General features: G+C 43.8%; 1 protein-coding gene across 6 annotated transcripts in view; it reads left to right on the plus strand.

Annotated features, from left to right (window-relative positions):
• The window catches only part of PROX1 (prospero homeobox 1), a 51,441-nt gene that overhangs the window by 22,993 nt on the left and 13,490 nt on the right, over positions 1–14,958 (plus strand). Inside the window, exon 5 of one of the 6 annotated variants that reach the window (XM_064164495.1) lies at positions 12,736–12,831. The exons of 3 other annotated variants lie outside the window; for them this stretch is intronic. In XM_064164495.1, the coding sequence (XP_064020565.1) occupies positions 12,736–12,816 (81 nt within the window). In that variant the 3' untranslated portion in view covers positions 12,817–12,831. Of the gene's footprint in view, positions 1–3,480; positions 4,724–5,517; positions 6,725–12,735; positions 12,832–14,958 lie in introns of those variants that run through there. 2 more of the 6 variants (XM_064164494.1, XM_064164497.1) reach the window with 2 other exon arrangements.

The raw sequence follows: 14,958 nt of genomic DNA on the forward strand, positions 1-14,958 counted from the left end.
TTTTTGATGGCCTCTTTCACTTGGTGTCAAGTTGCATAATGAGCCCTCTCCTGTAGCAAAAGAGACATTTTTCCACCAAAGGACTGGTTTCTTGCCTAAAATCCTTTAGGAAAGGTACGGGGGGGGATGTTTAGCAGTGCTTGTTTTCACAGCACATAAGTTCAGACGATGCAAAAAATCTCTGAGCAAAGACTTTCGAATCCTTCCTTCTCTTCTGAGTATGCTGAATTTTCTGGGAGAGTGCTTGCATGGAAGGGGCAGATGAAGAAATAATGAGAAAGAGAATATTCCCTGAGATGTTTGCTGTTCACTGTGGCTGCTAACACCCAAACTTCCTACTTGGTGTGCCGTAGCACCCACAGGCCCTCCTGAGGGCTTTGGCCCTGTTAGGTATTCATGCATGCACAAGACAGGAGACTCGCACCCCTGGGAGCCAGGGCTGTCTGTATGTCAAGGCATAATAGCTAAATACAGGAAAAGAAAAGGAAATACATGATGAGATAAGTGTGGTCAACTCTTTTCTTTCGAAGTGTGCTTACATTCCCTTAAGCTTTTTTCCTTGTTGACCCAACATTTTTTTTCCCCCTGCTTGTAAGTTAGTGTTCTTTGCTCTTAGAAGTTCTCAGATCCTTGATGATTCGGGGCACTTCTTGCTGCATTTCCAAACATCAGTTGAAATGTTAATGTAAATGGGTTGCTTCAGCGAGGAAATGTGGGGAGGTTGTTGGTGCTTTCAGGTAGATAAGAAAATACAAATTTCATCTGTTTAGCACTGCTAGCGATTGCAGTCTCCTCTTCTCAGGCAAGAGGTCTAGCAGCTGGTAGGACAGGAGCCCCTTGGGTTTTTTTTCCCCCCATCCTGGAGGGAAAGAGGAGTTATAAGTGGTGATGATTGCAGATCTTTTCACTCAGTCCTTTCTTGTGTTGCCTAGTATAATGAGAACCTCCTAGAAGTTTAAATCCTTGTTTTGCCCTGAAGATCCAGTGCAAATATCGTTAAAGTGTAAAGTACACTTTCAAATGTAGCCAATGTAACTTCTCCTGATAAATGCCCAGCCCCTCCTCCACGGGCTGCAAGGCAAAAATGACTAGTACTGTAATGGTGAAATTGGATCCAAAAGGATTTAGCAAACTGAGCATTTGCCATATTTAGCATCATCAAAAGTTCTTTTCTCTCATACTTCAATGATGCTTTGCAGATCTTCGGATTAGTCTGATTTTGCTGCCTCTCTTAAATCACCTCCACTACTGTTCCTAAGCTCTCCCCCTTTAAGTAAGTTTTCTTGGGTGAAATTTGTGTATGTTCTTTAGTACTCCTAAAGTGACTATCGGGAAAAAAAATGATAAAGCTAAAATGTGCCTGTGGTTCCTGTCGGGCTGTGCCATTGATTTGCTCAGGAATCTGTGATACTGTGTTCCTCTCCCTGCACATTGGAACTGACAGCTTGTAGCAAAGTCAAATAAGATGTTTAACAAACCACATGCCCTATCGTTTTTAGCTTTGCCATTGTACCCTTGTGGCTGTGAGCCAGAGACAGCTACAATGCCTCCTCCAGCGCTATGCAACTTTGCCTGTGTTGTGTGTCCACATGTGTGTGTAGCTGGTTCTTCCACATTTCTCTCTCGTGGTAGGATTAGTTGGAGAAACCTGTGCTGGGGTGCACAAAACTATTTGAAGATGAGTTTTGAAAAGCGGGGGGGGGGGGGGGGGGGGGGGAGGGAATAATCCATGATTCTATATTTATTTTCTTTTGGTGAAAGGTGAAAATGCTTCTCTGCTCCAGGGCAGCTCTTCCAGGGCAGGGAGAGAATGGGTTGTCCTGGTGAATGAAAGCCACAAATGCCAAAGTTGGTCAGAAAAGGAGGACAGTTTGTTGTGCCGCTTGATATCCATCTCATTCGTGGTGTTGCCGTAGGCTTTTTGAATGCCAGCTGCAACAGTTAAAAGTCAGGTAGTGTCGTTGTGCATCAAAAGACAATAAAAATCCCCAATAATTTCATAACTCTCTTTGAAAGTCTGTGCTGATAGAGACTATCAGAGCTCACCCTTGTGACTGTGGCAGGATGATTTTGAATAAGTGGGACAACATGCTGTAAGTTAAAATAGGGCTAAAAACCATAAATAAGGTGGTTTGTTTTTCCCAATATGTTTACTTAAATCAAACAAAATAAATTGCCCTGAAGACAGTATTTGGATTTTAGCCTTGCCATGGATCCCACTCCTCTTCCATCATCCTTGTTACCTGGCAGTTTTTTGTAGTTACTGTCTTTCTCCACACATTAACGTCTCTCTGCACGATGCTCATTCCTTTTCCTTCTGGGCATTTAATGACTCAGTCTTAGTTCTGAAGTCTCAAGGTCTCTCTGTGCTAGCAATTTCACTCTATGCCCTCCTGCCTACTCCTTACACTTGCCACGCTCCTCTGCGTAGTGAGCAAACGAGCACCAAAGCAAGCCCCCACGCACGCCATCTTTCTGAGCTCAGCCTGCCTGCTGCTTCACGGGAACTCTCCTGGTTTCGCAGACGTAGTTATTGAGATTGATCACAATGGTGACACATCTGCCAAGCTGTGTTATTTGCACAAATCCACTCTGTGCAGTTTTGGTACGGTGGAGCTTGACGCGATGATTGCCTCTTTTCATAGAGCTAGTTACAGCACTTGTCGTCATTTTGAAGGAGGGGGAAAAAAACAATTTAAAGAAGTTTGCTCTGCCTTTTGGCAGGGGAAAGCTATTCTAGTGAGAGAAACCTAATTAAGAGCAGTTGTACTCAAGTCTGAGCAGAATGTTTAACTTCAGGCATTCTGAGTCCCATAAAAATCAGTGAGATTATATAAAACAACTCAGGTAACACCACCTGTAAAATCTAAGTAATAACCTTGTCATGTAATCAGCCTACAAACCCTTGAGAGGAACCCTTGAGAAGTGATGACGGTTTTAAGCCAATTCCATTTTGGGATGCTCAACTGGAAATGTATTAATGAGAGCTACTTTGTCAGGAGGTCCTCAACAGTCCATTCCCCGAAAATGAAGTCTGCCCAGCACTGCATCCAAAAGCTGAGACATCCTGGATTATCAAAAATTCTGGTCAGTCGTGCTTATTTTAGGAAATACTATTCCTGCCCCCTTCCATCTGCAGGATTCATCTTGAACTGAATTCATTAAAAGGATTAAAGCCTTTAAACCCGATTCTTATTTAAACCGAGGCCACTTATGAATAGTTTTGGAATATACAGGCACTGTAGAAGTGCTATTCCCAACCACCCTAATAGTCCTTTACACAATCAAAGTGGTGCAAATTGGCCTCAAGTGAAAATCAAATCCTAAGTTGCTAACTTGCATCTCAGAGGTTGCTCTTTCCACACAAACCACTCTGCTCTGGCAGTCAGTGCACTCTGGTGGTACCAGCAGTGGGCACAGCCTGATGGGACAGTTGTTTGTTTCAGTATTAAACTCCTCACATTTTTTTTTTCCCCTCAGCTGTACACTTCTTCCTTCAAGGGCTTTATTGTTGTAGCATTTCAACATCGTTCTCAGCATTCTCAAAGACAAAGTCGGAAGGCCACTATCTGGTGATCTGCAGCAAGGAGAGTGAAGCTGCTTTGATAATTTGAGAATAGCAAATGTAACAGTCATGATTCCTCTGAAGAAAAACTGAACATAGCTGTCTAGATGGAACTTCTGTTTCCCTTTAGAATCTTGATTTCAGGAAATGTAATTGATGCCTCCAAGCCTTTTTTTCCTTTGGTTGCTGTTTTTGTTTTGTTAAAATTTTGAGATAAATGAAACCAGCCTTTAATCAATTAACAAAATCCACATCTTGCAGTAGAAGGTCTGTGCATTGCCTGTATCAGTTAATGCTTGTTAATCAGTTTTTGCAGTTAGTTGAACTGCAGACTGTAGTTGGAAGCTATTAGGGTGAGGACTGCGAGAGGAATACTGTTGCAGGACCAGACTCAGTTTTTCTGTTTGTGTCCTTTGGATTCAGGGTGTTTGTATAATGAAGTTGGCACATTGATATATGATCTATTTTTTAATGTCATTACAATTTTAGTTCACTCTGCCTTTTTGTCATTGGGTTACATTTAAGCACAGCAAGATCAACTTTAAACTTCCTTACTCGACAGCTTTATTAGTTATAACATACCGTGACCTTTCTCAACATTCTTAAAGAAAAAGATACAGTGTAATGTCACTTTACTTTGCTTATTGTTCTTTGTTGTGGTGAACAAAGCATTTTCTACAGTGGCTATAGCACATAATTATACAGCTTTCAATAGCGATGTCTTGGCACATATCAAAGTTCAGAAGAGCCTTTAGAAAAAAAAAGATGTTTTGTGGCAGCCTAGGGAGGGTCTCATCTTTCCTTCAGAAAATAGTTCAAGGCTCTTCTGTCAAGCTTCCCTACTTAGAGCTTTTTCTCCTCCTGCTTCATAAAGTTTAAAGGGGATTCAGTGGAGTTCTATGATCTATTTCCTTTGAAAGATTGTTCCTTTGCACAGAGAAGTCCTTTGACTTCAAGAGTTCACAGATTCATGTCTTTAGGTATCATATGTCTGACCTTATCAGTTACTCTATTTAATGTAGGAGAAAAAGTCTCAACTCTTTGTGTTTGTCTGTTTTGCCTCTGTGAAATGATTTGGTGAAAAGACCATCCTTTTTAACACACCACTGAGAGGCCGTTTCTGACTGTAACCTACCCTGTGGTTCTTCTAAAAAAAAAAAAAAAAAACCCTAAAAAAATTGTCCTTGTGTTTTGTGTATGGATGATTTCACAGTGAGAATAGAATTATACAAGGACAGGCACACATTAGGGGAAAAAAAAAATCTTTTGCTCTTTTTTCCTAAATGATCTATTGGCTATTTTGGTGGCTGCTACTCTGGTTCCCCAACAGGCACAACCATTTAACAAACACAGAGATAGCGGCTGGAGTGCTGGGCCAGCAGTAGGTTTTCCCTTGCTTCGACCTACCCCAAAGGCCTTCATAATTAATTGTCCTTCAGAGATGAGGAAAGTTCAGAGACAGTGTGTGTAGCGATGTCTATTGTCTGACATTCAGTTCTCCTTCCCTCAGCTCTTTTTCTTCATTCCACAAAGGGTTATCAATAGGAGCAGGGAGCAAGCTCTCTTCTAACAGCTGCTGGTGGTGGCTGTAGCTTTCTGTGGAAGGTATCATTGTGTTCAGCCATCTATGGATTAAATGGCTGGAAAAGTTCTAACAACCTTTTCAAACGGGCGTGTTTATTTCATCTGGATTACATAGACCTATTTAGCTAATTAAAAACTTTCTCAGAATCCCTTTTCTCCTATTCAAGGGAAGGGGGAAAAAAAAAAATAAGTGCTGCTGTAATGGTGAAGAATGCCTGCAATGAAACTTTGGTAAACAAATAAAGGAAAAATTCAATCTGCCAGCTTTGATCGAAACACACCCAAAAAAAAAAAGCACAGGCTTGTTCCTCGTGTTGTCTTGAAGGTTTGTTTTGCAGTTGACTGTTTTGTTGTTTTTTTATTCTTAGAGGGAAGAAAGGTACACAGTAGAAAAAGCATGAAGGAAAACATTGGTATAAGCTGTAACAGAAACAAACACTCGCCCAATTTAAGGAACCGCCGCAGTTCACACTGTCTCTGCTCCTAACATCAAAGTGGAGTTTGCTAAACAGATTATTAATGTTGTGCCTTCTGTGATTAATTTAGAATCCTCTGTGGTGTAGTTACTAAACTTCATATCCAAAAGGACAAAATTATATACGTGCTTCCTTGTTTTCCCTGATGATATGCTAAACGAAGTACAGTGCGGTTAGTAGACGGGCAAGAAGTACAGTCAAATTAGAACTGTTTATTAACAATCGTTACGTTGCTGCTTCAATTAATTGGGCGAAGCCAAAAAGGACAAATACAATCATTCTTCCACTGAGCAGTTTAACTGGCAAATTAGGGAGATTTTAGTAAAAAAAAAACCCTCCACTCTGGACCTCCACCTGCATTCTTCATAAATACATCACTTTGAGGTGAAGAAGATAAATGATATAAAACGTTTTCTGGGCTCCATCTCACTTCCTTGCTGTTAAGAAGGATTGTGCAACAATCGAGATGAATTATTGTACTGATTAAGTTATTATGCCTGGCATTTTGAAACAGGTTTTCTGTATTTAAGGAGAAATTGCATACAAAGTAGATGCAGCTAATACAGTAATGCAAAAAAAAAAAAAAAAGAAGAAGAAGAAAAAAAAAGATCATAAAAAATTAAAGTTATTCTTATGAATCTTTCATTAGAAGCAATGAAAAGGGACACTGGTGAAGCCAAGTGCTTTGTTCTTCTGAGCTCCTCTTGTAGGGCCAGATCCTGCAAACAATTACGTACTTGAGTATTCCTTCTGCAAGAGTCCTGTTGGCGCCTTCAGCGCATCTCCTACTCTTTCACCGTTTGCCCACTTAGGCCTGTGGATTACTTATCAGTGTTCTACTTTATCAAACAGATGTTCCCTTTAAAAATTGACCAAAAGTCTTGGGAAAAAAATTATATATACCACAAAGTCACACAGCTGTACAGAGGCAAATGCTTGCCGGAAGAGCTGTTGTGAAACGATTTAAGGCTACTCAGAGCTTTTCAGATTACTCCCCACCGCAAATAACATGTTAAGTACTAAATTGCCCTAAGCGGTGTTTTATTACTGATCAATAAAATACTAATCTTGTCTTTTAGCGTGGAAAAATATTTCAGAGGTATTTTTCCTGTTTTAGTTCACAGATAACAGTAAACCAGAAAATGCAACCCTACCCTCCCCCCAGAAAAACCCCAAAAGTCATCCTCGGTTGTTTCTAATTTTGCTTTGGGGGAATCCTAGAATTGTTCCAGCTGACTGATGCAGGGTTTCTGTGCCTGTGCTGTGTTTTGGTTTGGGGGGTTTGGGGTTTTTGTTATTGGTGGTGTTTTTTTTTTTCCCCTTTTACAATTACTTGCTGGTATTCCTCCTTGCTGCCCCATCCTATTCTCAAACAAAACAACCCCCTCCTAAAAACAAACCAAATTAAAAAAAAAAACAACCAACCAAACAAAAAAAAACCAACAAAACCAAACTTGGCAAACTCTTCTGACTCCTACTGCCATTTCATTTTGCATTCAACAAGGAGTACTGGGAATTGAAACGTCAACTGGAGATTGAGAAAAGCACCAATTTATAGTGTGTTATCCTTGCACAATTCAAGATTTCTTTTGCTAGCTGCACACATTATAGCCAACATCTCACCACTCTCTTGTGGCAGTTGTGAGGAATGGCTATTCCTTCCCGTGTGTGTACTACAGGCCTCTAAAGACTCTTATTTATTCTCTCCCATGTCACCTTGTGTACAGTCTGGTCTGTGACACTGATGGTGATTATGTCATTATTTTGCTCTGGGGGCTTTGGCACATCTGCAGAGCTGATGCACATCTTCTTTGTTACGCTGGCATACGTCCCATATCGCAAATGCTTCATTAGCCTTACTGCCTGCCTCCTTGCCAGACAAGAATACCCAAATCCAAGCTTCTTTTCGCTCTGGTCTTTTGTGTCTGTGATGAGCCTTTATTCATCTTTCTAGTTCTTCCCTGTTTTCTGTTTTTCTATGTAAAACTGATTTCCAGATGTCCGTCATTCTCCAAAAAACCCATCATAGCAAGGTGAATTTTAACCCATGTCATCCCTCACTCACATACATTCTTATCCTTTCATAAGCTGAAATGCTTTTTTGATTCATCTTGCATAAGAAAGAGCTCGTTAGGCTTGGTTCAGTTTTAAAACTTGATGTTTGCAAAAGGGGAAAAAGCAAAAGAAGAAGAAACAGGGAAATAAATCAGTTGTTTCTCTACTTAATAAATCCTAGTTCTGGCAGTGGGTAATGTGCAAGCTGCACATGTCTCTTACAGACCTTTAGAATTTCTTTTAGACAACTTAGATAAATTCCTCACTCAGAACTTTTGGAGAAGCAATAGTGTTGAAGGAGGAGAGTGTTCATGAGAGCTGATCAGCTGCAATTTTTTACATCCTGTTTTGAAGTGTAACATTAAATGGACAGAGATCATTTGATGCTGTGAAAGTTAGTTGAGGAAAATGTTTCATCTTCTAAACCTTAAGCATCTCTATATAAATGTCATACTGGAGAGATGTAAAATAGTGGGTTAGCTCGCTAGCTTTGTAAGATTTTGCCCTCCACATCCCACTCCATGCTCTTTCTCCATGACACTGAACTAAATTCTGGAGTGTGTTCTTAGTTTCTGGTGTAAATCGGCTCCAGCCATCACTGCAGCTAATTAATCTGTGCCAGTTGAAGAGCTCTCTTTTGTTTTGTTACTATATAGTCATGTGTGTGAATACATGTTAAATGTTAATTGGGGAGGGGGGAAAAAGAGTTTAATTTGTTTATTTTAAAACTAAAAATTAACTACAGGCTTGGAGTTGGAGTCTCACCATTATGGATGTGGAGTGGAGAGGGTGCACTGTTTTTGTTTTTATAGGAAGCTTTTGCCACAAGAGGAGGTCCCAGGCAATACTGTCTCACAGTGTGGGGTCAGGGTTGTGTGGGGATGACTTTAACAGAAGTCTTACAGATAGGAATGCCTGTCCTATAGGACTTTGAATAGGTCACCTTCACACAGAACACTGTTTGCTTGATACCTTCAACGTGTTTTAAAGCAGATGTGAGTCAGGCTCTGATAATGTGAATCAGCAAACTGTCATAGCTTTGGAAACTCTGGGAGAGGTTTAGCAGTGTTGTGACCTGTGCTGGGTTCTAGGCCAGCTTTCTGGGATGTTGCTCTCCCTTTCCCAAAGCAGGTGTCTCTGGGCTGAGAGAGCAGTGGCAGCACAGAGTTGCTGGTGGAGAGACCTTCCAATATTGGTACAAAAAGCAATGGGGATGTTGTTTTCAAAGAGACTTAAAATCTGTGAGGGCAAAATAAAATACTGAAGCTGTGAGGAGGTATCAGCAGAATATTGCAGGGGTCCGTGAGGACTGTGTGTCCTTCACCTGCATGAGAGAGATACAACCTCAGAGGTGAATTAGCCACAGTTCAGTGTCCTATTGAAGTGAGATTAATGACAGGAGTGAAGTTAAGAAATCCTGTTTGGTACAAAGTCTTCAGAGTGCTGTATCACTTTCTGGAGTTACACAGAGTCTGTCACCTGCAGTACTGGAGTACAGTTGAATTTTGCAGTGCAGAGAAGGACCCTGGCATTTTTCTAATGTGCAGGTCTGGGTGGGCAAGAGAGAGAGGGACCACCAGAAGGGCCACCCAAAGGTGTGACAGAGTCACAGAATACATCTGATTGGCAGAGACCTCAAAGATCATTCAGTCCAACCCTCAACACATTGCCTTACACCATTCCAGTGTTGGATAACCCTTTCAATGAAGAAGTATCTCCTAATATGCAGCCTAAACTTCCCCTGGTGCAGCTTGAAGCCATTTCCTCTATTCTTGTCACCAAGAAGAGGCTGTCACCCTCCTCACTCCAACCTCACTTCAGGTAGTCATAGTGATGAGGTCTTCCCTTAGCCTCCTCTCCTCCAGACTGAACAACTCCAGCTCCCTCAGGTGCTCCTCGTAGGCCACATGCTCCAGGCCCTTCCCCAGCCTCATTGCCCTTCTCTGGACGAGCTCCAGCATCTCAGCCTCCTTTCTATAGTGAGGGGCCCAGAACCGAACACATTCCTCAGCTGTACACCGGCTTCACCGGTGCTGAGAGCAGGGAGGTGATCACCTGTCTGTTCCTGCTGGCCACAGTGTTTCTAACACGGGCCAGGATGCCACTGGTTTTCTCAGCCACCTGGGCACACTGCTGACTCACATTCACTTGACTGCCAACCAGTACCCACAGGTCCCTCTTCAAGTCACAGCTTTCCAACCACACAGCCCCAAGCCTGTAGCTTACCATGTGATTATTGTGACCCAGGTGGAGGACCTGGCACTTGGCCTTGCTGAACTTTGTGCAGCTAGTCTTGGCCTACCAATCTAACCTGTCCACATCCCATCCTGAAGCTTCCCTACCCTCTAGCAGAGTGACACAGCCACTTGTGTCATTTGCTAAGTTACTGAGGCGCCACTCAGTCTCCTCATCCAGACCGTACGGAAAGACATGAAGGAGGACAGGCCTCAGTACTGAACCCTGGAGGCCACCACTAGTGACAGGGCACCAGCCGGATTTAGTTCCCTTCACCACAGCTCTTTGGGCCTGGCCCTCCAGCCAGTTTTTCACCCAACACAGAGTGCACTTATCCAAGCCTTGTGCCTTGAGTTTCTGAAGGAGAATGCTGTGAGAGACACTGTCAAAGGCTTTACTAAAGTCCAGGTAGACAATGGCCACAGCCCTTCCCTCATCCACTAGGCTGGTCACGTTATTGTGGAAGGAGATCAGATTAGCCAGGCAGGACCTGCCTGTCACAAAGCCATGCTGGCTGAGCCTGATAGCCTGGTTGTCTTGTAAGTGCTGTGTGATGGCACTCAGGATGATCTGCTCCATAACCGAGGTCAGACTGACAGGCCTGACTTCTCTGGATCATCCTCCCAGCCCCCCTCACATTTGCTAGTCTCCAGTCAACTACCCCCCTGCTTTGCCAGGACTGTTGATGAATAATGGTGAGTGGCTTGTTGAGCCTCTCCTGTGATGCCTCTTGCGATGATTTCTCCCTGTAGATCTGAAGGGGCAAGGTTCATCTTTCTTATCTGCAGAGAGGGAAGGGAAATGGTCAGGATCTGCCTCATTTTGTGTGCCACTGGAGGCACTCATGAACTACCTGCTGGGGGCGAGGGGGGTGAAGGGGTGGGTAGCTTCAAGGCTCCAGTGGAAATGTGCTGTCAAAAGAAGATGTGTCCAAGTGCAGTCCAGAGTGCTCAAAGATAACAGCCTTGAACTAGTTTCTGCAGTTACTGGGGAGGTTTTGTAGAGAACAGCTGACCAGGGTGGCATGATCTCTGTCGCTAAGCAGAAAGGCTGCTGCATTCGTTGGGGCTTAGGCTCCTGAGAGTGGTGGCATGGGCAGATAAATGCTTTTAAAGCAGTAGTCTGCAACTTCAGAAAGTTTTAAGAAGAGGGAGGGGAAATCGGTGTTGTAAGTGAGATCCCTTTAACTACTGAATATCAGCATTCAGGGGGAAACTGAAGTAGCTTATCTCATGCAGTTGCAGAGAGGGCTGGCTCCATCAGATGAGGCCCAGCCTCAAGGTTATCTAATCCTGTGCTGTTTGGAGTCACACCATTTCCTTCCACGAGGGATAAAGAGGAAGCTCTGTCCATTAGGACATAAGACTTTGTCTTCTGACCTCACAAGCTTGTGAGCCCCTGGCAGGTCCTCCGCTGAAGCTTGTAATGGGGTGTTTGTAGCCCAGTTTGGCTAACCACCTGATTCAGGGTGGAATAGATGGAGCAATTTATCTCATCATGATGGGCTCCAGACACCCATAAAAGCATGCTTATGTTGGGAGCAGGTTTGTCAGAGTTAATGAGGGGGGCATGGGTAAATGGAGCCAGCTTCATTTGCAACACCCCACACCCTTAACCGTGCACAATTCCCTTCCGGTACCCCTACCCTCTGCCATGGGAAAGAGGAAAGGAGGTACCCTGCCTGCCAGAGGGCATGCTTACCACCTTCATGACACCCTCAAAAGGACCCAGTGACTGCCTGTTTCCCACCAGACTGATTAAATGTTCACCTGCTTCCCATCTCTCTCCTCTATCTCTGTCCTCACCCCCTCCCACCCCAACACATGCAAAACAAGGGAGAGAGCACAGCTGGAGATTTCCGGGGCCAGACACAGAAGACAAAGGTGACTGCAATGGAGGGAGATGGGAAGAATGTACAAAAGCAAGCAACACCAATTACAGATGTTTACTAACTGTTAATGACATTTTTATATATGTAAAATACATTCTAGATGTATTTTTACTTACCACTTCTGCTAGGATATTGGACATAAAGATATCCCTGCATGCTAAAAGTTCTATGAACCAGTTTTCTTCTATACCCATGGTCAAACCAGCACTTTCTACCTGCCCAGCTATTCTATGTATAGAAATAACACCATGAAAGTGGAGGACATATGGTTGATGAGAGACATACCTGCTCATCATAACCTAGGCTGTGTCTTTTGGTCCTTCTGAGTATACTGGCTGACGTGTTAAGAAGATCATGCAATGACCTCTCTGCTGTTCCTGCAGCAGAGTCAAAATTGGGTGGTCATCCCTATACTCACTCTCCTGGACAGGTTTTTTGTGGGCGCCTGTACATGGTACCTGCCAGTATTTGGCAGCAGGGTACATAATATGCTGCTTGGCATCGTGAGCAGCCTCTTGTAGCAGATTGCATTTCACTGTAATGGGACCAAGTTAAGTGTGTGTGTGTTCTATTTCTTCGACAACTTTCAAATGGGGCAGGTTCTGGGATGTGTCACTAACCACTACTCCTCCAATTCTTACATTTCCCAGCACATCCTAAACCTCTAACTCTCAAGCCATAGGAGCCTTAGTGATTTTTCCATTCTGCAGTGGTGCCTTTGGCAGTGCAGTAAGTTAAGGGCAATCAGAGTTTCCATTAGAAGCCTACATCTCATGCAGTTCTAGTTCATCAGTAAGGCAGAAAAGGAAATTGGATAATCACCTCCCCTTTAAAATGCTATTGGTGATTTTTTGAGGAGGAGAACTGAATTTCAAGAGGCAAAAAGTCTAACTAAATTGCAAGTGGAAATTCTTTTTGTTTTGTTGTAGCCCGCTCTGCTTGCAGGTCTTGCTGACCTTTGTGCCTGCAAACTAGCACATCTAGGCTGTTGTGTTTGCACCAGACAGTAGCCGTGTTTCTGTGATAGATGGGCTCATCCTCTGAACCACAGGCACAGCAATTCCAGGACAGAGGTTCTCCAGGGGCTCTAGCATGTAGGATGCCTCTTGTGCACTGCAGAGTGGGAAGATGGGTCCTAAGGGGGAGGACCCTGGGAGACAGAGTTTCAGCCCGAACGAGCTGCGGAAGTGCTGCTGTGTGCGTCCAGCCAGGGCGTAAAGCACCAGTGGCTCTTGGTGCTCCAGCCGTGCCGGGAGCCTGATGAGCACTTCCCAATCTTTATTTGTGGAAAAGCTTAATTGAAATGCAAGTGATTAAATCTAATGTATCACGCCGTATCCATTTTCACTGCACTACCACTTTCACTTCCCTGATAATATCAGGCATCTCAGCAGCCCCCACTATCAGTGTTTGTTTCCTTGTAAGAGCTATGCCCATTCTCTCTCCTCTTTGTGAGCTTGGTGGAGGATATGAGAGTAAGCCAGCTGCAGATTACCAGTGCCCCGAACTCTACTCAAGGGATAAGGAGTCTCGGCTTTGTTTCAGGCAAACACTTTTAAAATAGATTCTTAAATCATTAGAGGAGTGTGTGTTGTCCAGCTTGCACAAAGAGTGAAAACCCTACAGTGTAGCACTAAATGCAGTAAGCAACCTCTGCTCTTTTCGTCATTTTTCTCTTTTGAGCTGGACTCAGACTAATGCTTTTCCCTTCCCAAATGCCAGGCTCAGAGCTGTTGTTAGCACTGTCCCTAATGAGTGGGCTTCTCTTTGTGTCCCACAGTGGGAGAGCAGACCATTCTCAAAAGCCACCCAGATTTTGGTCATCTTTTTCTCTTTCCAAAAAAACCTCTTCCTGAACAGATTTGTACGGCAGGAGTCATGAGAGGAAACTTGAAGGCAATACATGCAGACCATGGTGGCACCAGAGAGCTGTTGCTGTAGCCAGGGGAATTGAGACACATGTAGCAGTGGATAAACCACCACCCCGCTCTCTAGAAAGGTGCTAGTTGGGAGAAAGGCGTTTACCGAAGTGTCCAATAGTTGAGGTATTTTTCACTTGTGTTGATAAAATAAAAGCATCCTTTCCAACTATTTCCCTCTCCTCATAAGTGATAATGGAAGAGGCATTAGCCTTTCCACTGCCTGAGCCAGCCTGTTTTTTTTTCTGAGAGGTGTCCAGGATGTTCAGCCAATTGAGTGATCTAATTAGCTGAAAATTGTTAATTTCCTTTACCTTATAAAGCACCTAACACAGAAACTGTTAAATAATGTTAAGTGTCAGACTTAAACTGAGAACATTGGGCCATATGCTGCCGTGGCTTTCACGCCAAAAAGTGTAGCAACTTACTCCAAAACCTGCCTCCAATTCCTGTGTAGAAGCCAAAGCCTCCTGCTTGATATGCTGCCACACCGACTTGCAGCACTGACACGGTCCCGCACAGCAGCTCACTGCGCCCAGGGAAAAGAGCCTGTGCGTGAGGGGAGGTGATGGTCTGGATAAGTGTGGCAGGAGCCAGAACACTAGCATGATACTGCAGATGCTGCCCTTGTGAGCCTAGGAAAACCAACCAGGGCAGTATTAGCCTGGAAACAGTGGCAGATCTGTGCTAGCAGCTGCTGATTGTGCAAGTCCTTAGTCTGCAGAGGGCCTGGTGGATAGGCGGGCTGCCATGTTGTTCTTCTAAAGCAGGGAGATCCCTGGCTTTGGGTGATGCATATGAGGAAGGCTCTCCTCACAAGCCTGCAGAGACGAGGCTTCAGAAGCAGTGCGATGCCTCACTGTGTTACTACTGGCTTTTGACCCTCACATTGCTTTCACGCAGTGTCTTACAGGTAGGGAGAGAAGTGGAAGGACTTGTCCTTGACAGGTTTTCTGCACAACAGGCTGTGGGTATAGGAATATGTGTTTAGATGCCAGCTTGCCTTCAAAGCCTGTGAGCTTAAATCTCCCTTGTATGAGGAAGAAGCTCAAGATTGCATATAGATGATGCAAGTGGAGTTTCTGAAGCATTTTCTTTAAGATTCCACTGTGCCCCCAGAGCTCACCTTACCCTTATTCTGGGGGCAGGGGCTGCCTGTGCACATCCAGTTTGTGCTGTGAATGAGGTTTTCCCCAGAATCATTTCTGCTCTTGCTGTACCTGTGCTGGTGTG

The sequence above is a fragment of the Pogoniulus pusillus genome, chromosome 25 (genome assembly GCF_015220805.1).
Source record: "Pogoniulus pusillus isolate bPogPus1 chromosome 25, bPogPus1.pri, whole genome shotgun sequence".
Taxonomy (NCBI): domain Eukaryota; kingdom Metazoa; phylum Chordata; class Aves; order Piciformes; family Lybiidae; genus Pogoniulus; species Pogoniulus pusillus.